The following is a 25,036-nucleotide window of genomic DNA, read 5'->3' on the forward strand; positions in this document are numbered from 1 at the left end:
GACATTTCAGCATCTTCACACCAAGTCTTTTCTTCCTTGTTTTGGAGCTACATGGCAGAGCACCACAATTTCAGCACCTTCAAATTTAGTTCTGTGGGACATACCTATGAGAGCTGTATTGGCAAAGGGGCTACCATCCCTATGGGAAATCACACAGGGAAGTGTGCCGCTGCTGTCCTGCAGCTGGAGGGAACTTCTCCTGGAGGAGATACGCAGCACACCTAGTAGGATCTGCAAGAGAAAGGAAGATGTAAAGAGTATCAAACACTTCCCATATTAGAAAGCTAGAAATCAGCGTGCACGGCAGCAGCCCAAATTCAGTCTGCATTCAACACAACACGGGTAAGAAAATCAGTGTCATTCCCAAGCAAAAGGAATGGGCACTCATCAGAGGGGGCAAAGGACAGCAGCTGTGCTGGAAGGCATTAGGAGAACTGGGAGCTCTCAGGGTGCAGACAGTAAAGGGAACTAGGCACTTACCAGACGGGGCTGGAAACTTCCTGCTGAGAGTGTGCAGTAGGACCAGGCCAGCCTGCGATTCAGCTCTTGGGTGCCCATGTGTTGTGCGTCCAAGGGGGAGAGCAGCTGGGATGGACAGAAGCCTTCCCAGCCCTTCTGTTCTGCTACACGACCCAGTACTGACAGAGATGGGACCTGGTATGGGGGATCCAGGGTCAAATACTAAGAGGAAAAGAAAAGATCAACAGTTTCTTCCCATCAGATAAACTAGAAACAGCTCACAGTGCATTTACCTTCTGCAGGGGACAGTGGTGTATTTTTGCTAGAATTTCATGATAAATATCTCTTGCTTCCCTCCTGTCTGGTACCACAGCTTGCAGAATCGGGACAAGGAACTTCTCTGCAGGTCCAGGGTTTCGGTGTATGGAGCTAAGCAACAGTCGCTGGTGCCCAAAGAAACAAGAAAACCTGAAAAATTTTAAAGCAGTTAGAAGCAGTAGCACTCCCAGTTTTAAGGTGGGTTTCACATGGAAGTCAGGAATTTCTTCTGCTTGTTACCAGTGAATGTGCTGTGCAGGACAAGAATTAAGGAGAGCACAACAAGAATGCAAACTGGTTAAAAAAGGAACATCTAAAGGTGATGCAGATTGATGTCAGGCAAGCAGACAAGGAAGAAAAAGCCATGAGACATAGACAGACTGGCAACATCTCAATACTCAAGTGGACAAAAAAACCCACATAAAGAAAATCTCCTTGTAAGTTACACAAATGGATCTTCATGCATTTTAACTAAACTCGATATGATTATTCATGTTAAGTATACTTGGTTTTCTTTCACAGGATGCAAAAGTCACAAGACAGAACGAAATAACCACAGATTGCTCTTGTTCTGATATTTTCTTTGCATTCAGATCCTTTCAGAAGGATACCTTGCCACTCTGAGCACCCACAAGTGATCACACTGCCAGTCAAAATAGTTTTAATAACAAAATATGATATCAAGTAAAAAGAGATAGTGACTAAATCACTGGAACAACTTTCAGGCAGTAGCAGGACCTAGTAATCACATTTAAAGCAAGTGGAAAATGTAATTAAAAAATGAAACTCATAGCTAGCAACATTCTGGGAACAGAACTGAAGCTGTTTTATTGGGAAGCATGGCAAAAATTCCACAGACATAAGCAATGTGTGGGAAAATCTGCTAGAGCAAAGGTTCTCCAACAAGTGCTCACAGTACTGAAAATTCTGAGCAGTTGCTGCTGCTCCTGTGAGAAGCTAGGAAATAAGTCTTTGTATTATCTGTAATCTGGTTGAAGAAGCAGTTTCCAGCTTCGGCCTCAGTGCTCAAGTTCATTCGCCAAGCAAATCAGATTGGAAGGTGCTCATCCCTACAGTGCTTCCATATTCCAGAACAAAGCTTCATAGGTGGAGACCAGGTCAGCACACACTCTGGAGCACTGCAGCTTACAGAAAGCAGTGGGCTTACTGCACATGCACTTGAAAAATGTACACGAGTTCTTCATTAGAGCAACTACAAGGTACAAGGTTCACTTGATGTGGAATCCAGATAAACAGCTTAAGCCAGTAAAGCAGACACAATTGCTGCTGCCATTAGCCTCCAAGCACATAAGCTTTGTGAATCTTTGGTCTGGAAGATGCTCGGGTAGCTTACAAAACACATCTGCACACCGTCCGACTTCAGAATTGTACTTACCTCTCCTTAAATGTCTCCAGAAGGCTCACCAGCCAGAGGTAGGGCGGCATACCGAGATTATAGCGGAAGAGCAGCTGCAGGTAGAGATTTCTTGAAGCGACTGGTGGGTGGTAAGGAGTGCTGAGCCTTGAAAAACTCCTCAGCAGGACAGTGCTTTTCAAGCAAGCACCAAGTACAATGAAAGGAGAAGATGCCAGAGGCTTCTGTAGGAGGTGGACATCGATGAGCTGAGATAAAACACACATTGTGACTTAATGGAGGAGTACAGTTTGCCACCACTCTCCCAAACCATCACCTCACTCTAAATCCTTTTTCACTCTGCTGGGTTGTCTGTGAACTCAGTAGACCTGAAAGACCTGTCACTGCTTAAGGAGGAATTAAATAATTAGCATTTCAACTTTCATGACCCAGTTTGTTAAGCAAAATCCTTGATTTTGTTTCAGGGACTTGTTGAAAAACTTCCCGTGTTCCTGCAGCCTTCTGCTGACTCACACACACTTGCAAGCCACCCCTGGGGTCTGAGTATTTTTCACTGAATGCTTTAAGTTTTGGTAGCAGGGAGGCTACGGGGGTGGCCTCTGTGAGCAGAGCCCAGCAGCCACCCCAAGTCAGGTTACAGCCAGCTCCAGATGGCTCCAAAAATGACCCACTGCTGGCCAGAGCTGAGTCATGAGTGATGCTGAGTGTGCCTCTGGGAAGAAGAAAAAATGCTGCACAGCAGCGGCTGGGGAAAGGAGTGAGAAAATGTGAGAGAAACAGCCCTGCAGACACCCAGGTTTTTGCAGGAGGGCAGAGGGTGCTACGGGAGCAGAGCAGAATTTTTCTGCAGCCTGAGAATAGGCCCATGGTGGAGCATGCTGTCTCCCTGCAGCCCACAGGCACCATGCAGAGCAAATCTCTGTGTGCAGCCTATGGAAGAACCTATGGTGTAGCAGTGGATGTGGCCTGAACAACTGCAGCAGAACTGCAGAACTGCTGCCCGTAGGAAGTATTCCAAGCTACAGCAGAGCAAAAGCATGAGAAGGAAGGAGTGGCAGAGACAAAAGTGTAATTTCCCATCCTCCCTCCCTGTACAACTCAGGGGCAGGGAGTGAGGGAAGAGGAGGCAGAAGAGTCAGGAGCAATAGAGTGAAGTTGAGTCTGGGAAGAAGAGGAGATAAAAGGAAAGTGGTTTGAGTTTCGTTTTTCCTTCTGAGAGTCTTACTCTATTCTTAATTGGCAATAAACTAAGCTTCCTCACTTTGGGTCTGTTTCTGCCTGTGATGATGAGTAATCTCCCTCTCAACTCAAAAGCTTTTTTTCCCCATGTTATTTAATTCCTCTGTCTGTCTTAATAGAGTAATAGAGCCATCTGGTTGATGGTTGACCAAGATCAACCCCACTGCACTTCATACGTCTCCCAGCTTTACCTCCACACATGCTCCTGGTCGGATTCCACGTGCAGAGTTCAAAAACTGCTGGTAAGCAAGGCACAAGCAGACTTTGCTATCAAGCTCGTAGAGACCAGCTTGGGCATTGAGTATTTTGGTGACAGTTCCCTACATAAAAAGCAAACAGAAAGTTACGTGAGTTTATTCCAGACTATAAGAGACTCACAGGCCCAAGCAAAAAGGAAATAAATTCATCACGACAGTGAGATCTTGCTAGACCATGAGTGGGTAAAAGCTAACGCTACGAATCCTTACCACATATGAGATGATTTTGGACTCTTTGATTGATCCTGGCCACTCTTCAACGCTCAGCTCTGAGGAGTCAGTGAAATGCTCTGTGGTCTCAAGCGAAGCTGACAGAGAGGATTCTCCTTGCCAAGAACTGTCCAGTGCCTGCTCCTTTACCTTCTCTGCACAGTAAGGCAGTAGGCAGGAAGAAACACTGGTGACAAACATCCTTTGCCCAGATTTCTTCAGGCTGGATATACTCAGGCCTGTTATTGTGTACCTGTGGCCCAACTGGAGGGTATGGTGCCACGCCAGCTGGTTGGGCTTCTGGAGAAGAGAGACCAAAAGTGACATCAGCACCTCCTCCGCTGGAAAAATATTCTTCCCACATAAAAACTTTCCTTTTGAGAGGATCACCTCATATTTTTAGCAAGAGAGTGGTATCTACAAGATGTTCAGGGGCACTGCAATTGTAATTAGGGAGGAAGGTTGCGTTTCTTCCACAGGACATACCAATAGACTTATCTATGAGGGCTGCTCTGAAAGTAATGCCTCCTGTTTTATTATGTTGGCCCATGATGTCAGAGACAGATGTTGGTGGTATGGCAGCAGAGGCTGAACCTTCTCACCAACATCCTGTTACATGTTGTTGGCGTGTGACAGATGGCAGCAGAGGGGCAGTCTGACAGAATGGAGTCAGACAGAAATGCACATGAAGCAAAGGTGTGTCAGTGAATTCTTCCACGTGAAAAAATGGCCCCCATTGACATTCATTGATATCTGCTGGACAGCTATGGAGACCCAACAGTGGATGTGAGCGCAGTGAGGCAGTGGGTGGTGTGTTTCAGCAGTGGTGATAGCAACAGTGGGTCACCTATGCTGGTGCAGACTTTGACAAGCATGGCATGCAGGCTCTTGTTCATCACTGGCAAAAATGCACAGCTAATGGTGGTGACTATGTTGAAAGAGTGTTTTGTTGCTAAGAACCGATTCTATCAAACAGTGTTATTGTACTCTCTGTATCCGCAGTAGTTTCCAAGGAAATAAATAGAAGGCATTACTTTTGAAGCGATCTATGCATAAGGATTATTGTAGGCTGTGTGGAATAATAATAATAAAAAAATAACGTCAGTGGTTTTTTATTAGGACAAATAAATCACACTGAAAGGAAAAGGCCAAGCTTTGATAAATGGATTAACCAACACGTGCAAATATAGATGGTAAATTTGTGGGCAAAATTACAAGGACTTACTGACCTTTACCAGGACAGGGACCCAAACAACTGAAGTGAAGCACTTCAGAAATAGAAAGAAGAACGTCTTCTGTTGAATACAAAGGAGAGGGCTGAGTCTGGACAATTCACCTGCCACACTGAGCTTTGATCTGTTCTTAAAAGGAATCCTAGAAAGCAATTGAGGAAGCAAAGAAAAAATCAGTCAGGGACTCAGAAAGCATCCCAAAAACAAGATACACAAATATGTAGAATGCACTTTCTAGAAATAATGGATCTAACAAAGTAATGCTGACCATCTGTCAGAGTTTTTCGAAGCAAACTTTCCCACAAAATTATTACTTCCATTTTTGTATGTTAAATCACTTCAACACTTTAAAAAAACACAATATTTGAAGACAATAGAGCTGTTTACAAAGATTCATGTTCCAAGACAAGAGTCAGATAATAAGAACCTTTGCTGCAAACAAGAAGCTAATTATAGGTCCAAATGGGGGATAAAAAAAGTCACAAGCAATTCTTCAGCAGAAAACTGAACTCAGTTTTTGCAGGTCCATACCAGTGGTATATATTAATTTCAAACTGAAAAGTAACTCTGGATTCTAATAATACTTCTGTTTCAATATAGGTTAAAGAAAATAAGAAAAAAAAACGGTGCTATTCAAAATAGAGAGCAGTAGGTTCAGTGAAAGTTCTTTTGAATGTTTTCTTCTCATCCTTTCTCTATAGTATCAAAATACACCAGGAAATATTTCTTCTTATTCTGTCAAAATACAGATTAGAATTTCAAGTCAACTCCTGGAAAGTAGTTTACTAATGAAAAGTGGCATTATTATATAACTTTTACTTCCACCACTCACTGTCCTGCTTCCATCTATGGCAGAGGCTTAACGTGGTGCTTCCCAAGCCAAGTGCTCTTCACAATACCTGAGAAACCAGAGCAGCAGCACTATGATGCAGCTGGCCATGCTTGGTGTTTACCTGGAGACAAGGAGTGGCTCAGCCAATGCTGGGTAGATGACTGGAATGGTCTCAGACGCTTCCTTTGGGAGGTGATTTACTGGCACTGGATCCACCAGGATTTCTATGTATCCTGCTGTACTGTGGTCAGTCTGTGGTATATATGCCCAGCTCGGGAAAAGGAACAGTGACTCCAGCCACTCCAGTTCAAAATGCAGCAGCTAAGGCAAAAGACAGTGAGAAAAAGCTTGAGGTGAATGAAGTTACCTTTTCTCAGCATTACTTACAAAGTTAATTTACTAATTTGCCCTTGCACAAACATCACAAATTCTTATTCTACTTTTGGGCTTCATTATTAAATGAGAGCAATGTCTTCTGCCCACTTCTCTGTCTTGCACGGAGAACTTCTGGCCTTCCAGACACAAATCTGGAGATTTGCTGAGCTCTACACCTAGCATTTCCTGGATTATAGCTATTCCCTTCCAACAAAGTCATTATTCACTGTAAGGCTTCATTATTTCCAGAACGTTTTTCTAGAATTCTCAATTCCTTTCTTTTCCCTTGTGTTTTCAGTTAGAAGTGGATACCAGTACAACTAATGCACTTTTTTGCCTAGTCTTCACCTCCCTGGAAGGCACAACCTCACTGCTCCTTCATTCCTATCCTATCGGTTACTTTGTATTTATATTCCCTTCCTGTGAATTTAGACAGCTTTTCATCCAATACCACTGTTACACAAGTAATTATTTCCTGAAAGTATGTCAGTGCATCAATGAGCAGCCAGTATAGCTCTCCAGAAGGTTCAACATATGATCTCCATGCCTCGGGTCACCTCAAGGTTCAAGGTGTAACAGAACTATACATTAAACTTAATCATCTCTTTAATCCATGACAGTAGACTCGATATTTGCTCTCCCAGCAATGACAAATTTGACATGTTCTGCCTGTCCTTTCTCTGGGATCTGAACCTGCTGTTTTCCTGTTTTTCACAAAGATGTATTACTTTTCCCAGTACAGACTCTGGCAAACCATCTGTAGCGTTCTGTGACACTGCCCCAGAAGGGGAAATAAACACAGAATCCCTCAGGCCAAGGACATACCTCACACGGAATTACTCCAGTATTATCTTTCACGTAGAGACAGCCATCTTTGTCTTCTTGCCTTCCATCGGTTAAATAGCCAACCAAGATCAGGTAAGCCCTTGGCAAAGAGCTGTGGTAAGGTAAAGCACCTCGCCCTTGGCGAGCCCATTCTTTAAATCTGTTAGTGTTCCAGGTCAGGTGGCTGCAGCACGGAGTACGCTGTTGATGCTTTAGGTCAGAGATGGAGATGAAACTGGAGAAAAAGAAAAGCGAGAACACAGAAGGATGAACTCAATCTGCAAAGTTGGGGGGTTACAGTGATCAGTGCAATGGACAAAGCCTGGCTAAGTCAGCAGAGCCTCAGCTGTTGGCACAGTTCGATGATATCATATGGCAAGAATCAACCCATCCACGGGCATTTATTAAGAATCTCTCTCATCTCAGCTGATGTGTCAGTTCTGCCTGAGCATCCCCTCTGAAAACACCAACAGAAGGCTTGCTTAAGTAACTGAGAGTTAACAAAAGAGAACATGTTTTCAAGTACATCAGTGCACGCAGCCCTGAAGCTTTCTGCCTAAATTCTTGGCTTTGGGGGGGTGGGAGGAATAATGTCAGATAACCACCACAACTGAGGCTGATCCCAGTTATCATGCTTAGACTGACCACAGTACTGAATATGGGAGAACAAGACAGCATCCTCACAGGAGTCTAAGCTTTTCATTGTTTATGCAACGATGGTAGTATTCATCATCACTGCTTACATCCTGGCTGTCTATGCCAGAGAACAAAAGTCCTTTGGCTACACTAAGGTCAGCACTGTAAGAGCTACTACAAACTGGTTTCCATCTTGTGATTTTGATAGCTGTTTCCACCAAGGTTAGCTGGCAGTTTTAGGTTGTGAAACAGTGGCTGTATTCATAACACCAACTTGCTCAGTAGCAGGAAATAATCTAACTCGAGAGAATATGAATTTGAAGACTTCACATGATTAGTCAGGTATCAAAGGTTCAAAGCCAGAAACAAATCTAGACAAATGATGGGTCAGAATAAGCTATAAACTGTACTCACGTAAAAAAAAAATCAGAAGAGAGAAATAAATGTAGGTACTTGTGCATTTGACTGGAACCTGAACTGGAGATGGATTATCTGAAAAAGATATAAGTAAACTGCTGCATCTTCAGCAACAGAGCAAAGCTGGGATTAATACTGATGCCTATGATCTACAAGGAGAACACAGTGCCGGCCCTGTTTCTATTATATGTACTGATAATTTTCTGGGAAAAACCAAAACAACAGCAGTACACTGGATCCTGGTTGCCACATACAGCTAGCTCCTGGACCCTACGGTGCTCCAGGGCTTGACAGCTAGCTGTGGGCACAGCCTATTCACAAACAAACAGCCCACTGACCTCACACAAGCCAGGGGCTTTAACAGGCATTCCCTCAACACGGGTTGGAGCTGGAGTGAAACAGATTCAAGTGTGCTGGACCTTCCAGTCTAAATCCCTCTCAGCATAGTGAGGGCAGTGAGGTGCTAGCACAGGCTGCCCAGAGAAGCTGTGGGTGCCCTATCCCTGGAGGCATTCACAGCCAGGTTGGATGAGGCCCTAGGCAGCCTGAGCTGGTGACTGGCAGCCCTGCCCGTGGACGGGGGGTTGAAATTGGACGGGCTCTGTGGTCCCTTCCAACCCAACACATCCTATGACTTCAAGTTGCATGTTTTTCATGACGGTAAGCACCCAAAAGCCCTTCACCATTTAAAGCCAGGACCCCTCTCTCCTGGATTGCCCACTTGCGAGAGCCCATGCTCGAGGGCTGAAGGAGGCCGAGCCCGAGCAGCCCGGTGGGATCGGGCCCTGCAGCCGATCCCAGCGAGGCGCCCTACTTTGCTGGCACCCCAGCCTGCCGCAGACTGGCGGATGCGCCGTTCAGTCATACCGCAAGCGCCACGGGAGCGCGGCAAAGCCTAGGCAAGGCGTGCAGTTACCAGCCCTCAACACACCCGGCATCCGGAGAGGCCTCGCAGCCGAACGAGTAGCACGGCACCCGCAGCGCTGCTTGCGCTCTGCTCGCAGCTCAGCAGCGGGACCCCAACTCCGCTCCGCTCCGACGCCCCGACAGCGGGCGCCGCGCATGCGCGAGGGCCCGTCCCCCCCTTACCTGTAGCCCAGCGGCAGGTTCCCGCCGCCCGCGCTCCTCACGCACCTCAGCACCGCGTCCAGTGGCGGCAGCTCCGTCCCGCCAGGCCCCGGGCAGGCTGGGAGCGCTCGAACGGCAAAATCCCGAGCCGCCTGCAGCCACCGCTGCTCCTAGGGAGAAGCAGAGACACGAAGCTTCAGCGCGGGGAGGCGAAGAGAGGCGGGCCCGCAACCCGCGGGGCACTCACCGCCGCACTGGGCTCCGCCATGACAGCTCCACGTTGGACCGAGCTGCGCGGCGTCGCCACAACAACACGCCGGGCCGCGAGCCCGCCGGTATCCGCCCCCTCTCTCCCTCTGACCAGTCACCGCCGCTCTCGTGACGCTGCCTGCCCGCCCCCTGCTCCTCCCCTCAGGGGGGTGGGCTCGGCGGGTGCGCGCTGCGCCTCGGCGCGGGAAAGGTGGCTGTGAGGGAGGAGTGGGATGGTTTGGTTTGTGAATATTTTTCTCTTTAGGACCTGTTCTGTATTGCTCTTGCTCAAGGCAAGGACGCAAACCAGACCGAACCCGCTAAGCCTCTTCCGTCGCCATCCCAGAGATGGTCACTGCCTGGCTTTAAGCCTTCTGGCTGTTTGCAGCCTTGGTGGAGCGCGCTGTGGAGCAGTCAGAGCTGCCCCAGGTGTGGAGTGCTGTGTGGCTGCACAACTTTGGTGGCTTTGTCTGGTGCATATCCCAGTGCTGGCTCCTGTACAGTAGTAGATAAGCAAGCTCAAAGCCAAAGCAGGAACAGAGATGTGTGGCTGCATCTGAAAGAATTCATGGAAAGCTTAGCGTGGGTTGTGTGCATGTTTTTGGGCTTACACACACAAAACAGGAATATCCTTCTAAAACAAAGCATAGTTCTACTGGCTGCAGCACAGAGATAACTGCAGCAAACAAAAGGAGTGTTCCCTGTCAGGAGCACTCCCTGTGGGAGGCTGTCCTCCCTCACTGGTAAATCGTGCACAGCTGTTCCCACATGTGAACCTTCCTGCTTGTGACACCAAACAGCCAACAGACATATCCCTGGAGGCATTCAAGGCCAGGCTGGATGTGGCTGTGGGCAGCCTGGTCTGGTGGTTGGCGACCCTGCACATAGCAGGGGGGTTGAAACTCGATGGTCATTGTGGTCCTTTTCAACCCAGGCCATTCTATGATTCTATGAGTATGATACTATTGGGAAGGTTTCTGCTCCAACAGGCTTGCTCAATTATCTTTATCCCAAAAAGAGACAGAGGAGAGTCTTCAGATTTCTTTATTCGAATAAAGAGAGAGTCCACTGGGGCATACCCCTGTGCGGCCTCTCAAAGTTTTCGGGGATGCAGCCCCTCTTTTATCCCTATGCCCCCATGCTTGTGAGCCCTTTCCCCATTGGCTAAGGTACTCAGAATTCACATTCTGTTGGTGGTATGGCAGCAGAGGTTGCATCTTCCCACCCATATTTGGTTCCATGTTGTTGCTGTGCAACAGATGGCAGCAGAGGGGCAGTCTGACAGAATGGGATCTGACATGGAATTGTGTCTGAAGCAAAGGTGTGGAATTGAATTCCTCCATGCAGGAAAAACGGCAGCCTTTCACAGATGCTTGCTGAACATTTACGGAGACCAAACAGTGGATGTGAGCTCAGTGAGGCAGTGAGTGATGCGTTTCAGCAGTGGTGACAGCAATGTGAAAGGCAGTCCATGTTCTGGAATACCATGCACAGCTGCCACACCACAAAACGAAAAGCATCTTGATCAGCTCATCTGCACACGACTGATCAATGGTGGTGTCTGTGTTGGAAAGTAGTGTTTTGTAGCTAAGAATTGCTCTATCGAGTAGTGTTATGGTGCTCTTTCTATCTGTTGTAGTTTCCATGGAAGTAAATAGGAAGCATCACTTTCAGAGTGACTTATGTCTACATAAATGGCCAGCCCCCATGGGCAGGTCAGGAGGGGGTACCTGTGGTGCACAGTGTATAAAGAGTTGCACCCGCAGCTGAAACGACTCAGGGCTTAATGGGCAGCAGATAAAGGCGAGTTCTGGATGATATAGCCACTTCTTGCAGTACACTGTTAAAAGCTGCCTTTAGAAGTACATACTGAACGGAGCAGAGCTCATCCCAAACGTTGCCTGCACTGCGCTTTTGTCTTACAGTGTTGATGCAGCTGGTTCACTGACATGGGAAATGTATGTTTTACCAAAAAAAAAGTACAGGCTAGGCATATATTCTTGAAATATGTACCAGCTTGGGCTGACAAAGAAATCTTAAACAAACAAACATGTATTTACAAGGCAGTTAAAACGCCAAGTTATTGCCTTACGGCCGAGTGGTTCAGTTTCCCATAATCTTGTACCAGAAGAACAGCAAGGCCACACTCCAGGAAATGTAAGATTGCAGCAAGCTTCATTCTGCTCCTTTTCCGTGTATTTATTCAGTCACACGATACTACCCATTACTTTCTTCCAGCTTGCCCGCTTGAAGGGAAAACCGGCACTGACTGATAACTTTTTGTCAGCAAGCGGCCGCTCCGCCGCCGCCCAGTTCAGCTCCACAGCTCTGCGCTCAGCGTGTGGTGAAGCCTTCGTTCTTCGCGCCCCGGGCTGGAAGCGGCGCCGCCCCGGCACACGGCAGCTGCCTTCGGCTCCGCGCCCGTCCTGCGCGGGGGCGGGCGGGGAGCGAGGTGTCTCGCCGCCCTCTTTCCTGCCGCCTAGCTGCTGTTATTGCTGCTGCCTCTGGCAGGAAGTTGGAGACGAGTTGGTTTCGCTCCGCGCCGCTCCGGTCGGGGTTGGGCTGCGTCGCTGGCTTCTCTGCGCGCCGGGACCCCGCTATGGGGACGTAGCGGGGCGCGGAGCCATGCGCGGACTGGCGCTGCCCCGCAGCTCGCTGGGGACGGTAAGTCACTCAGAGGGGGCTCCGCCGCACCCCGAGCTCGCGCAGCGGCTCGGAGGGGGCGAGCTGAGGGCCGCCGGTCCCGGATTCGCAGCCGGGTGAGCCCTCCGCTGCGGGGTCGCTCCGGGGATTCGGTTCGTAGCCTACTGCCGCACACCGGGGGCTCGTGTCCCCCCGCGGCGGCACCTCGCAGCAGCGCCCCGCAGCGGCCATTTTCTCCCGCTGAGGGGAGCGGGGAGCGCCGGCCGGGAGGTCGGTCCCGGCGGAGGCAGGGCTGCGGCGTTTCCGGGATTTATCCTTGAGTCAGGGAACATAGCGCTGGATTTACAGGAACGCGTGACGGCTTCCCAGAGCCCGTTAACTCCCGAGGCACCGCGGGCCGCTCCAGCTCGCGAGGCTGTCGCTGCCCCGGGGCGCTGGTGGAGCTCCGCGGTCAGGCAGCACCGGTACCTGTGGGCGCTGCTGCCGTCTGCTGTGCCGCCGTGTGCAGAGAGAGCGGCGGCTGTGCCCGACCCCTGCAGCTGGGGGGGAGGGGGGCATTACAAAGCGATTTAGCTGGTTAATTTCCTTCTTGGCTCTCCTGGATCCAATTTCTGAGTCTTTCTCAAACTGTCTGTCTGTCCTTCAGCTTCTTGCCTTAAAAACAAATAAAGAAAGAAATAAAATCACCTGAGTTCTGGTGTAGAATCTGCAAGCTCAAGCCACTTATCCCTGAAAACCCGAGTCTTTCAGTGCCAAACGCCTGCGTGTGACTGCTTTACGTTCGCAGTGCCGGCGAGTTGTTGGCATGCCATCACACAGCTGTGATTGCCCAGCTCAAACCTGCCTTCTTCCAATTCTGCTTCTGCTCGTGGAAGCTTTGGGAAGCAGGTTACAAGCTGTGCTGGCAAGGTATATGTAATATTATTGATGTCGTTAGCAACAAAATGCACAAAAGGCATCAAACTCCTTAATGTTACCTTGTCCTCAGTTAAACGGTGTGGTGGAGGAAGAGTGCTCCTTAGTAGGGCTACTTTTCTTTTTCAGGGAATTTTTTCCCTCCTACTTACATTTGGTCAAAGTCAACTTCTTAATTACACCACGTGCTCATTACACATAGTTTAAGCCTTTTACATAAAATCATACCATTTTCATCAGTGTTACAATTCCCACTCTGTTGTCCTTTTATCAACCACTTATTTTCCCTTCTGCATTCATCCTCATGGCCTTTCTTACTGTTTTTCCTCCATTCTGTTTTTCTGATCCTGTTGTCTCTGATTCTTAAAAATCGACTGCAATTTGTTAGCATGCATTCTCTTTCTTCACGTTCTTAACCTCATTTCCTCATCCTCTGTGTTTTCACCATGTATTCCCACAACTTGTGCAGTGGAAAAAAATGGCAGCTCCTTTCACTGAGGCTAGTGTTTATATATAAATACATACATACATATATATAAAGTTGGTTTGGTTTTATGAGGAAAAGTGACAAAACAGCTAGAAGTGTGCTTCTGACAGCAGTTGTTTTTGGAGGTAAAGGTCTTGAATCTGGAAGCCTCTTTTCACAAGAGCTGTAAACTCAGCTGCCATGTTTGTTATCAGAGGTGTTGCGCCCCGTATCTTGTTCGCAGTGGTGAACAGCAGCAAGTGTCTGTTGAGGTTTCAGTCCAGGGCAAGCATGGAATACTGGAAAATAGAAGTTTCCCAGCTTCCAGGGATCTGTGACTCTAGAAATTCGCAAGTCAGAATGGTGTCTTTGTCCTAGGAGCCCTTTGTATGTTTCTCCTGCTGATGGATGTGGTCATCGCTTTTGGAGTCTGGGCATATTTATGGTGGGGAGCCCCATTCCTCGGCTGGGTGTTGGCCTACAAAGTACTTCTCTGTGTTTGGAACCTGTCACTTGTATGTTTCTTGCAAGACCCGTTAGTTTTTCCTTTGGAAGAAACAGAGAATAGCCATCCTGTTTCATCTTCTCCGTGGTGTTCGTGACTTTGGGACCTACTTCTCAGCTGCCTCTTTTACAGTGTAGTGTTTTTTTAATCATTTTTCTTGTAGCAGCTGTTCTGTAGCTCTGACCATTGTCATTTCTGGGTTAACTCACGTTCTTAGGACTGGGGACCAGCCCAATAGTCAGGATTCCAAGCACAGGGTCCTAATGGATTTGTATGTAACAGCACATTCTGTTTTGTTCTTAAGTCCCTTCCTAAGAATTCGTAGCATCTGCTTTGATTTCTGATTGCTTTGTCCATCCAAGTTCTTTCCATTTGTATTTGCTTATTAACGCAATTTTAATTTCTATTTCTGATGACTGTCAACTTCCAGCCAAATGAAGCGTGCTGTTACCTGGGCCTGTGCCAATCTGCATTACATGGTAGTTTCAGTTGTCACAAGCAATCAGTATTGCCAGTTTGGATGGCTTTATTTTTTAAGTTACAGGTTTTCTTTGAACTAGCCTTATCATTTGAGGTAAAAACAATATTGTCATACACCTCCTTCATATCCATGTCTTTGGTCATCCCAAGGTGGCTTTGCTTTTATTTGGGACAGTGCAGGATATTCTGTGCTATGGTCTTGGCCTTGTCCCTGTGCTTCCTTGGCGTGCCTGGAAATCCAGCCTCGTGAACCTGGGAACAGAAAGAGGATCTCAAAGCCACATCACTACATTTTTCTGTTAAAGAGAGGTTGTCAGTTCTAAGGAATTGGATTCGGCATGTGGGCAATTACTTGACTCCTAAAAAAAAAAAGTCCACCTAGTGAGTCAGTGATACAGGGACCTGAGTAAGGCTCCAGGGCAGCTGCCCAGCTTAGCAGCTGCTCTCTCAAAATTAAAGCCCTGGGAAGGGAAGTGTGAAGGGGGAAGCCCCTGTTGAGACAGTGCTCTGATTTGAGGTGTGTGGCTGCACCCTCAGGGTCAGACTGCTGGGTGGTGGTAGTGTGTGTGCGCTCAGGATGCAGGCACAGCCTCCTGGTTTTAGACAAGGCCCAAAATGCAGCATTCCACCCTTTGATCTTCATAAAACAGAGGATTATGTATAATAATAGCTAATACATCCTCCTTGTGACCTTTCCAGGTTTTGGTGAGCAGTGAGAAAAGCTTCCTGTAAATGTTGCTTTAATATACGTTTCTCAGTGCTTAAAGGAGAAGTGCTGGTTTCCCATGCGTCTTTGTACATCAAACTAAAAACCTCAAAGAAAGAGCTTTTGGTAATGGCTGAGGCAATCACGTAAGAAGGGTAATGCCTGCACCCTGATTTCTTTGGAGTCTCCTCACTCTTTTTTTTTTTTCCCAACTCCCAGACCTGCTAATTTATATGACTCACTGTTGTATCAACTGGAGCTGTCAGCCAGTTGCTTGGAAGGCCTGAAAAGGAGCTAGGATTGCCTCCCAGGTGATGAGTGTGCATTTGTGGCTGTCACCTGGAGGAGCTGAATGGTTTGAGGAAGCTGTGCATGTTTTCACCTGCAGTATTTTGTTTATTTCTGCATCAGTTTCAGAAGTGAAGCCTTGAGTTTCTGCTGACTCGTTTTTCCTGGGCAGTCCCCACTAGCTAAAACCATGAATCACCGGTGTGCACAATGTGGTTTGGTGGTTTGAGTTATCATTCAGCTTCAGTAATCCAGGCTGCCCATTTTTCTGAGCAGTGCTGGGTTTTGGGGCACTTGTTTGTTCTCCTGGCGAGTGAGATGGGAGCACAGAGTTATATGTCCAGCAGTGGAAAATCACTCATTTCAGTTGTACAGGACCTGTAAGCTCAGTCTTGGTGACCTGTTACCTAGACTTGAGGCTTCCTTCCTTGATAATTTCATGTGTTTCTTGAACTCTATTAAGTTTATGGTGGGTGTAAACAAGTGTAACTGGTGAATGGTCTGGGAGTTGCTTAAGATGGTGGTGGGTTTTTTTTTTTTTTCCTTTTATGTTTTTTAAAGGGCTGATTCATTGGTTGTGAGTCATCTGTGGTCTGACACCCTGATCCTCAGATTTCGATCAGTAATAATGAATGTGCTGATTCTGGTTTGATTACACCCATTGACATGCTTTCACTTAATCAGAATGATTGCAAACACCTTTCCTGTTTTCCTTTCCTTTCTGAAGATGTATCTGTCCAATCTTGCATCTGTTTTTGGCTTGATCTTTGATGCTTCCTTCTGTTGTTTATATTACTGGGTTGTTTGACTTTTGGACTAGCTGTATATATTCCCTTGTTGGAAGATGCATCACTGGCCAAAGGGTCAGTTTTTATTGTTACTATCAGACCATCTGTGTGAGTAATCTTTTACCCATTTCCCTGCAGACGGTCGATCTTGTGAGGCTGTCAGCTGCTGGAACAAATATTGTTTCTTACTTAATTTTGGAATGTTTGCATTTATCCTGTGGTCAGCTAATCAAGCCTGAAATGATAGCTATTTAAATGTGTGATTTTTTTATTTTATTTTATTTTTATTTTTTTAACTTGTTACCATTTTAGCAGCCGGTATATTGAATATGTCTGTTGTATGACAAAGAGCTCTGAAATTCTTGGAAAAAAACTGAGTTATTGCTTTGTCAGAGTTGCCAAGCCCTACCCTTCTTAAGGTTTTAAACGTGTTAACCTTCTTCTCCAAGGCTTCAATTCTGGGAGAGAAACAGGGTAGCGTGGGGCTGTCAGAGCCATCTCTTTTTGCATATCCTCTCTGAAGATTGCAACCACAGAACTGGTATCAGTGTTGCGGTTTACCCTTACTGGTTTGCTCTTCTTTTGCTGCAGCTCTCCTAGCCAAAAAAAAAAAAAAGAAAAAAAAAGCCAAAGGCCAAAAGAGAGCTCTGTAGTCGTGCCTGTGCAGCAAGGCACCTTACTGATTTCAAAAATGAAAGCTGGGAACACACTGCGATGCAGCGTAGAGAGGTTAGTATAATGAAGCTGAGTGTGAAATTGTGTGGGCAGGAAAGATGGTATTCCTTTTCATTGTGATGTTGTTTAATTTTTGCTCGTCTGAATGCGTGCTTGGCATACGTGTCCAGGGTCTGTTTTTGCTGTTGGGCCTGCAGACTAAGGACTTGTTCATGTGTTGTGCTGAGTCTGCCTACGTTCTCATGTGCAGGGTCTTTGGCTGATGAGTCATCTGTTCTGTGGTCCTAGCAGGATGCAGCAGATCTTTTGGCCGTGACACAAACAGCACATTTCTCAATTCTGCTGCTGGGAATGGTGTCCTTCTTTACCAATTCAAGCTGTTCTTTTAACTCTTTGCTCTGCTGTTCCTTCCAGTGCATACACGCACACGTCATACTGCAGTCAAGGCAATCATAATATTTTTATTGTTAAAATAAATAATATAATCACTTATAAAGTGATTCTAATTAAATTATATTATAATATAATGATTTTATTGTTAAAATTCTTGATAACGGTCATCTTCAAAATTAAGAATAGCAAGTAAATCTTAAAGGAGTAAAAAAGAAAAAGTCCAGAGCTTTGTGGCAGACTGCTCTGACTGACTGCTAACAGTGTCAGTTTAAAATGAAAAATGTGTTTGCTGGGGAGAAGTCGAAAGCATAACTTTCTCACTTCTGTAGGGCTGGCCTACTCAGAAAAAAATGTGGAAGCTTTTCTGTGCTTTGCCTACTGTGATATCATCCCGTGCCTTTTTATTCCAGACTCGCCATCTGGTTTACTTATTCAGTTGTCCTGCAAGTACTGGATGCATTCTTCTCTCTGGAACTGTTTCTAGATTGACTTGCTCTTTTCCTTAATGAAAACATTCCTTTACTGTTGAGTAATTTTCCTGCAAGCTGCAGCATCTTCAAGGCATTCCATCTACATGTTGTACATCACCAAAAATATTTGCTCAGTATACAGCTAGCTCGTATTAATAATAGAGGTGACAGGCATGGCTGCCTCTAATACTGAACACTGCTGAAGTCAGCTGTGCAGTCTGCCAGGAGACAAGAGATTCTCTAACGTTTTCCTTTGTTTTCCTCTCTTTCCCTGTTTGCAGGTTATCCTAACATTTGTCTGTGTGCTGGTGGAGGAATCAGTAGGAATCGCTCCAGTGCCATATATGCTGCAGCTCCGTCGGGCAACTTTGGATGGAAGAGATCCCTTTAACCGCTTGAGGAGAGAAAAGAGGCAGGTGCAGTGTCAACTTGGACAATACCTACATCCCAAAGGGACCCACTGCTGCATGAGGTGCCATGCAGGTACAGTACAGTAGAATAAGTGCATTACTCTTCACCTCAGTTGCGTTCCCTTGTCCCGTGCTCTCAAACTATCTTGTCCTATAGCTACATCAGTGCTCCCTTTCCTTGATAGGAATTCTTTCTCCCTGTCTTTTCTCTTGGACTGTCAGTCTCCTCCGTGCTAGTGAGAAGAAGCATGCTCAGTCCTTTCCCTGTCGACTCCAGGGTTTCTTTGAGGATTCAGTGACTCCAATCCTCCCCAAGACAACACGTGTAGCTTCCTGTCAGATCTCTCTTAAGCTGTTTTTGTTGCAGGTACCTACAAGTTAAAAGACTGTGAATGGTCTGGCCAGGCCCCTGTCTGTCTTCCCTGTCCTAATGGCACATTCACAGCTGTTGACAACATCATGGAAAAATGCTTCCAGTGTACACGGTGCCGTACAGGTGAGTTATCCTTGGACCCTGAGGAAAATGGGTGGTAGTAGTAGGTGAGAGTCTGGAGGGGATGGCAAGATGAGTGAGCAAGCCTGGAAAAAAAGTGGCTGAGTGGGTACAGGGGACAGTGTAGGGGAAGGGATCCAGAGACAGCAGGGATAAGATTTGCAAAATTACTACAGTCTGAGATGCTGTTTGCAGCCTTTGTTGCTTGTTTTTTTTTTTTCCCCTGTGGGTAGATTAAGGGCTAATAACACCTGTTGTCATAACAGTGGTCTCAGCTGAAGGTAGGGATGGTACAGTCACTTTTCATTCCTTTCCTCAGAATTGCAGCAGATAGAAAAGACCCCATGCACCCAAAAGCAGGATACTGTGTGTGGCTGTCGGAAGAATCAATATCAGTTTGGCGAGGCTGATTTCTTCCAGTGTAAGAACTGCAGCTCGTGTGCTAATGGAATTATTACCAACTGTGAGTATAGCGTGGGTATGGTACAGATATATCTATTGGCAGATGCTATTAAGATAGACGTTAGCATCCCTTTCCTTGCTTTCTAACATGCTGCAGCAGCTTGCCCGTAAGTGATTTTAGCTTTGGGATGTCTCTGTTTTGCTTGCCCGCTTTTCTGAGGAAGACCTGTGAGGTTTTTGCCTGCCTTGGTAATAATCCCTGTTTTCTGTCACAGGTTCTACCTCAATTGTATGTTTTCTTGTGTTGGCTATCGTGATATATTTGCTACTTAATTTCAGTAGCTCTGCTGTCCTTGCATGTACTGAAGTAAGATCTTTATGTTTGAATGCAAATTTCCTACTTGCTTTCCTTTTTTTTTTTTTTTTTAACCTTTTCCTGGATATTTCTCCTTATGCTCATTGCATGTCCTTTTCTAACTGCTCTACGCACTGTCAGTATAAAGGCTGAAAATGCCCCTGTTCTCAGTGTCCAGCTGAACTGCTTGTCAGTCGGATGCTGAACCATCACAGTATATCGTGCAGCGTCTTAATGTAATACTTCAGTATACCCACTGGCATTTCATCACCATCGCTGTGATGTGGAGATGGTGCAGATGTCTGAAAAAACTAGCCGTGTTAGTTATGCCAAGCTATTTCCTTTCCAGTGGGGGATCAGAGATGTTAACACCATTCTGTTTGCCACCCTCCAGTTTGTCCTGAAGTCTAATTCTGCTCATGTCCCTTAAACGCTCCTTACCTTGCTGTCCTAAAGCAATCCCCTCTTCCTCATAAATTCTGCTTCTCCTGTCCCCTTCAGTGTGATTTTTTTCTGTCTCCTTGTTAAATGCATTCCCTGTGGTGTTTAGTGAACTCTATTACAATTCTTATGCTTACACCTGCTCTCAAGGGTCATCATGATACACTGTCCTTGAGTGACTTCTTCCCCTCGTCTGATCTTCGTCCCATCTCTCACATGTAACAGAATGTATGCCACTTATTCTAGTGTCTTTTTACCTCTCTTCTTTTAATTTTGTCCTTCCTTCACTACTGTTGCCTGCTCTTTTTAATTTCAGCATCTGTGCTGTGGCTTGCCTAAAAGCAATAGCTCTTCAATTTGTCACCCTTTACTCTCTCAGAACAGCAAATCACAAGTGTGAATATGTGTGTCCCATGGCTTGAAGTGATTTCTCCCTGCCCTGGACTGACTTCCTCAGCAGTCCCAGCTGCTCAGAGACCACTTCTTCCTCATTTTTGCCTAATGTAATTTCCCCTTCCTGTCACACTTGAACTGGAGTGACTTTCCCCATTCTGCACTGAAACTATTCTTATCCATCAGACCCATCTCAGATGCAGTATTTTTTTTTTCTTTCCCCTTTCCCAACCTCTACAGAGGTGTCTGACCTACCAGAACAGTGATGCCCTCACCTTTATTATTATTTACTTCCCCCCCAGCCCCAAGTAAACCGAATCTTCTTTCCTTTCTCCAGTAACAGTTCTTCAGGCTCAAAGAGGAATAATCTCCCACCTGTCTTGGGATGAATTTTTCCCCTTTTGGTTTCTTCGTTGTCCAGATTTTGGCAAGAGTTTCTTCTTTTCTCTGCAGGTTCAAAGAACAGTGATGCAGTTTGCAGGTGTAAGCCTATGTTCTTCATGACGCTTAATAACGTTTGCAAACACTGCAACAGGTGGGCTTTTCTTCTTTTTCTCTGTGTGACTGTCTGTTGAATAGGAGAGAGAGCTGACTTAAGTTCCACGAGGCGAGGGAATTTTTTCAAGGTTCTGTCCATCTTGATTTTACAAGATTCTGGCTTTCTGGGGCAATTAGTATTGTCTTCCATTCCAGTCCTCTCCGTGTAGGCATTGTGGAGAACCACTGAGGACCACAGTCAGTAGGCACACTGCATTGCTGTGCTTTGCAGGCTCCTCTGGACTTGTTCTAGGATTGTTGCAAAAGTCTGGTGTTGCATTTCTTGCATGCTCACATCTCTGATTTACTCCTTCAGCTGCGTTGGAGAAGAGTGCTTGCAATGCAGTAGCCCAGTGACTACCTCACCGAATTCATCTGAGCTGAGTGCGTACTGGGGGAACCTCGGGGACAATGGAATCTTTTCAGTGCAAACTTTTCTTTTCCTGATGTTATCTGTCAACCCCTTGCTTTCTCTACTGTTTCAAATCATTATTCTTTTTCTCATTACCGTTTGCACGTGCTCCCTTGCTCTTCTTTCTCAAGTACTTAAGTACTTACCTGTTGCTTTCTCAGTCTCTCACTCATTTGCCTTCTCTTTTTTGTCCAGATGGGAACCTCGTTCTTGGCATCATTGTGGCGATATTTGTAGTTATCTGTGTCATCTACGTTGTAAATAAAGCAGTGAAGCTGGTTCAGAAAAATGGGATAGCCTCTTCTTTCTACTCGTGTGGTGAGTATAGCAGTATATGCTGTGATACTAATTGTGATAGACATCGCTCAGCTGTGTGAATGTATGCATGCGCATGTGTGTGAGGAAAACAGTGGGATACATTACTCTGCTCTGATATAAGGCCAGAGGGAACATGAAAACTCAACAGCCAGGCTTGTTGGTGCACTTCCTGCAACTCTGCTTCTGTGCTGTGACTGGAAGTGCACGTGAGCTCATTTCTGGCAGATGAGAGTTTGCTATAAAAACCTTTTGAGGTCAGGATTGTGAATAGCTGCTTTCCTGTTTTCTCTGGGAAGAGAGGAAGTGAAACTAATTTTCGTTTTCTTTCTTTTTCATTCAAGTATCTTTGCCACAGACAAGCAAGGAGTCGGTATCTGAGGTGAGCAAAATGATGATTCTAAGAGTTTCCCTTCCTCTTTCAACCATGTTAACCTGGGATCCAGAGTAACATTGTTCCCCATGAGCTGTTTTCAGGCCTTATGTTTTCAAATAAGCTGTTTAATTCAAAAGTCTTTCATTGTAGCGGGTGGAACCGTTAAAATTTTACTTCCTTTTTGCTAGGAGATGCTTTTCAAACTCCCGGCTTTGTGTTCTTTTCTTTCTGGATGCATTGTTTTTTCAGACAGCTCATCCTTAATCCCATAGTCTCCTTATGTATTCCAAGATGAGAAAATTTAGATAATTTTATTTCACTTCAGAACTTCAACCCATAAGCCTTTCAGTCCAGCTTTACAGTGTTTCCTCAGGTGCATTATTGATCAGCAATTAAGAGCAATAGTCAAGGTAGGGTTTCCACAGCGTTACAAAGAGGGTTGGTGAGGGAGGTGGCCTGTGGAACTTCTAGAATGGCAGTGAGTTGGGATTTCAGGCTGTCTTCGAGGCTACTATTTTCTTGATGTCAAAAGAAAAATGAAATTCCTTGTGGAATAGTCTTTTGATGCCTCCTGCTTAAACGAGATACAGGAAAAATTCAAACTTCAGCATCTGCTTCCCACCTATCTTTGCTACATTTTCTTTTATAAAGCTGATGATTCCTTGCAAGAGGAGAACTGTGCTACAGTGGGTGATTCTGAACTAAGACATTGTCTCTTTCAGGCTGAGGTAAAAGGGAGTGCAATTACTGTCCTTCCCGAGATCCAGAAAGAAAAAGAATTGCTAGTGAATGCAACACCACCATCTGTTCCTCTGCTACAAAGTTCACATGAGCTACCAGACTGTGTCAGAGCTGCCAGGAAGAGGCAGCTTCCAGACAGTAAGTGTAACTCCGGTATCCCTCCCTACGGATATCTGATTATGCAGATATGGCTGGGAGGATGGATGAGATCTTACCAGGTGTGCATGCATACTTCACGCACGGCACAGCACAAAGAAGCCTGACCAGCATCTATGAGCATACATAGGATGCTCATAGATAAACATCAACACAACTCTTCCTGGTTGCCCATTTTTGCAACCAGCAAAATGGATTGTCTTATATGCTGCCATAGTGCAAGTCTTAATGCCCCCTTTTTTTTTTTTTAACAGAAATGTGGCAGCAAGGCCCTAAGCTTGTGTGTTTAAGTCTGCTCGTAACCTTATAAATGCATATGGAAATATCACATTGTTTTTTGAGGGTTAAGAGTGAGTCTGGGCATCACGTGGATCTACAGAAGACCTGAACAGGAGGGGGCAATGCACAGTCCCAAGACGTGTTCCCCTTGAGGCTGGAGAACCCTCAATCTCACAGTTTATTTCTTCTCTTCTTTCAGACCCTGCTATTCTCTACACTGTGGTGGATCATGTACCGCCATCTCGGTGGAAAGAGTTTGTGAGGCGCCTGGGTCTGACTGAGAATGATCTAGAGCGAATTGAGATGGAGCATCGACATTTACGAGATGCCCAGTATGAAATGGTCAGCCTCTGGAAACTGCAGATGGGCCATGCTGCAACTGTGGAGCACATCAGCTGCGTTCTTAACCAAATGGAGCTGAGTGGCTGCAGTGAAGCTATTCAAGAGGCTTTGCTAAACCAGAACTCTCATCAACCTTGCAGTTTCCACAGCCATCGTTGATCTTTTCCCTTGCTCTGACTGCTGAGAGAGGATCGTAACTCCATTTCTTGTCTTCCTTTTCCCATTCCTTCCTGTCTTTCTAACCCTCCTTAAATGGGCTGTTGGAAACAGCAGCAGAGTATGCTGGAGGTTTGCTTTGCAACCACCGTGTTAGTTCAACTCCTTTTAAGCCAAGAGAGACCTCTGCAACAACTCCTTTCCCAAAGAGGGAAAGCACCTCATGAAGGAAGTGATCTGTGGACTTTGATCAAGATGAGAGCAGGAGCTCAGAGTGACGTGAGAGCTCAGCTACTCTGCAGACAAGTTGTTGCTGAAGCAGGCGCTTCGCTCACCATGTGACAGGCTAACTGGTAGGGTGACTTGGTTGAACTGGCTGTCCAAATGCTAAAATTCTTGCTCACTTTTTGCAGATCTATTTTTCTGCAATATCAGATACTTAAACTGGCTCACATTGCAGCCATTTCATTGCGAAATCTGACTCAAGGGAAGTTGTGAGAGGACATGCCCACAGCTGGCACGTTACTTCTGGGAGCAGGAGAGGATTGCTCCCTTTCGGTATCAGCTAGTTATCAAAGTGCTGCACCTTCAGCCCTCTTACTATGGCAGAAATTGCAGAGATTCAGAAGGGGTTGCTTAGAGAGAAACAGCAGGGCGTTATCCTTTCCACGCTTCCGTTTCCCTCTGGTTCAAGAGGAATAAGGATTCTGAGCCGGCGGGTCAGATGAAAGGGTTGGTGCTTTTTCTCAAGTTTCTTTTGTGTGTAGAAACCATGTAAAGACAGCATTAACAAAACACGTGCCTGTATGTTTGTCCTAGTGCGGAGTGGAAAAGAATGCACGTGTCTGTGTGGGTGAGGAGGTACCTTTGTACCTGGCAGTGAGTGTCCCTGCAGATCTGTGCTTGCACACAGGTTGGTAGGCTTGTGCCTGCTTGCCTGTCTCTCCCTGAATGATTCACTGAATCATTGAATCCTGGCTGCAAATGGGACTGCATATATGTACATATATATGAGACATTTTTTAGCAGCTGTTGGATAACTTCACACTACTTTCTGGACTCCATTGTGTAAGTGCTACTTGGGTGTAAGAGACATCTGATTCCATCTACAAGCTCACACCAGCATTTTCTCATGGCTGTTGGCCTGAGTGCAGCAGAAGTAGCAAAAAGCAATTAGCCTGCATCAGGTGCAGGTCCACATATTTGTGAATGTGGATTTTTAAAAAAATCTGTTGTCCCTTGACTAGAGAGAACCCTTCTACTGTAAATACACTAAGTACTCCAAATTAAAATTCGTATTTTTGACTCTGCCTCCATTCTGCTTTTGTCCACATCAGCTTCACTTCTTTGGCTGTGGGTGGGGGCAGACTGTGGAGAATGACTTCCAGAAGCGGAAAGGGTGGGCTG

The 25,036-nt window shown here is 46.0% G+C and overlaps 2 protein-coding genes across 7 annotated transcripts in view; one reads left to right on the plus strand and one right to left on the minus strand.

Annotated features, from left to right (window-relative positions):
* The window catches only part of CTC1 (CTS telomere maintenance complex component 1), a 16,600-nt gene extending 7,023 nt beyond the window's left edge, over window positions 1–9,577 (minus strand). For 2 of the 5 annotated variants that reach the window (XM_015295118.4, XM_040707146.2), the window contains exons 1-11: window positions 9,491–9,577; window positions 9,265–9,413; window positions 7,123–7,357; window positions 6,044–6,243; window positions 5,088–5,232; window positions 3,859–4,158; window positions 3,583–3,711; window positions 2,174–2,400; window positions 753–927; window positions 481–681; window positions 105–231 (exon numbers count right to left, since the gene is read on the minus strand). In XM_015295118.4, the coding sequence (XP_015150604.3) occupies window positions 105–231; window positions 481–681; window positions 753–927; window positions 2,174–2,400; window positions 3,583–3,711; window positions 3,859–4,158; window positions 5,088–5,232; window positions 6,044–6,243; window positions 7,123–7,357; window positions 9,265–9,413; window positions 9,491–9,511 (1,909 nt within the window). In that variant the 5' untranslated portion in view covers window positions 9,512–9,577. Of the gene's footprint in view, window positions 1–104; window positions 232–480; window positions 682–752; window positions 928–2,173; window positions 2,401–3,582; window positions 3,712–3,858; window positions 4,159–5,087; window positions 5,233–6,043; window positions 6,244–7,122; window positions 7,358–8,172; window positions 8,251–9,264 lie in introns of all 5 variants that reach the window. The other 3 variants (XM_015295120.4, XM_040707141.2, XM_015295123.4) reach the window with 3 other exon arrangements.
* Window positions 9,578–12,009: 2,432 nt separating this feature from the next.
* Window positions 12,010–24,934, plus strand: TNFRSF1A (TNF receptor superfamily member 1A). Of its 2 annotated transcripts, none has more exons than NM_001030779.2 (10): window positions 12,010–12,156; window positions 18,103–18,304; window positions 18,599–18,727; window positions 19,044–19,187; window positions 20,769–20,850; window positions 21,169–21,236; window positions 21,460–21,582; window positions 21,924–21,961; window positions 22,678–22,834; window positions 23,331–24,934. In NM_001030779.2, exons 1-10 carry the CDS (start codon window positions 12,118–12,120, stop codon window positions 23,630–23,632), a joined length of 1,284 nt encoding a protein of 427 aa, NP_001025950.1. In that variant the 5' UTR covers window positions 12,010–12,117; the 3' UTR covers window positions 23,633–24,934. The 2 variants fall into 2 exon arrangements, with proteins under 2 accessions (NP_001025950.1, XP_046795729.1); XM_046939773.1 differs by lacking the exon at window positions 12,010–12,156 and adding an exon at window positions 12,454–17,012.
* Window positions 24,935–25,036: the final 102 nt, after the last annotated feature.

Source organism: Gallus gallus, chromosome 1 (assembly GCF_016699485.2).
Source record: "Gallus gallus isolate bGalGal1 chromosome 1, bGalGal1.mat.broiler.GRCg7b, whole genome shotgun sequence".
Taxonomy (NCBI): Eukaryota; Metazoa; Chordata; class Aves; order Galliformes; family Phasianidae; genus Gallus; species Gallus gallus.

Excerpts from the sequence above, each read along its gene's own strand:
- TNFRSF1A (NM_001030779.2), top strand. The coding sequence starts at position 12,118 with ATGCGCGGACTGGCGCTGCCCCGCAGCTCGCTGGGGACG. Across the intron at positions 12,157-18,102 it reads CCCGCAGCTCGCTGGGGACG|GTTATCCTAACATTTGTCTG; the intron begins GTAAGTCACTCA and ends CCCTGTTTGCAG. Across the intron at positions 19,188-20,768 it reads TAATGGAATTATTACCAACT|GTTCAAAGAACAGTGATGCA; the intron begins GTGAGTATAGCG and ends TTTTCTCTGCAG.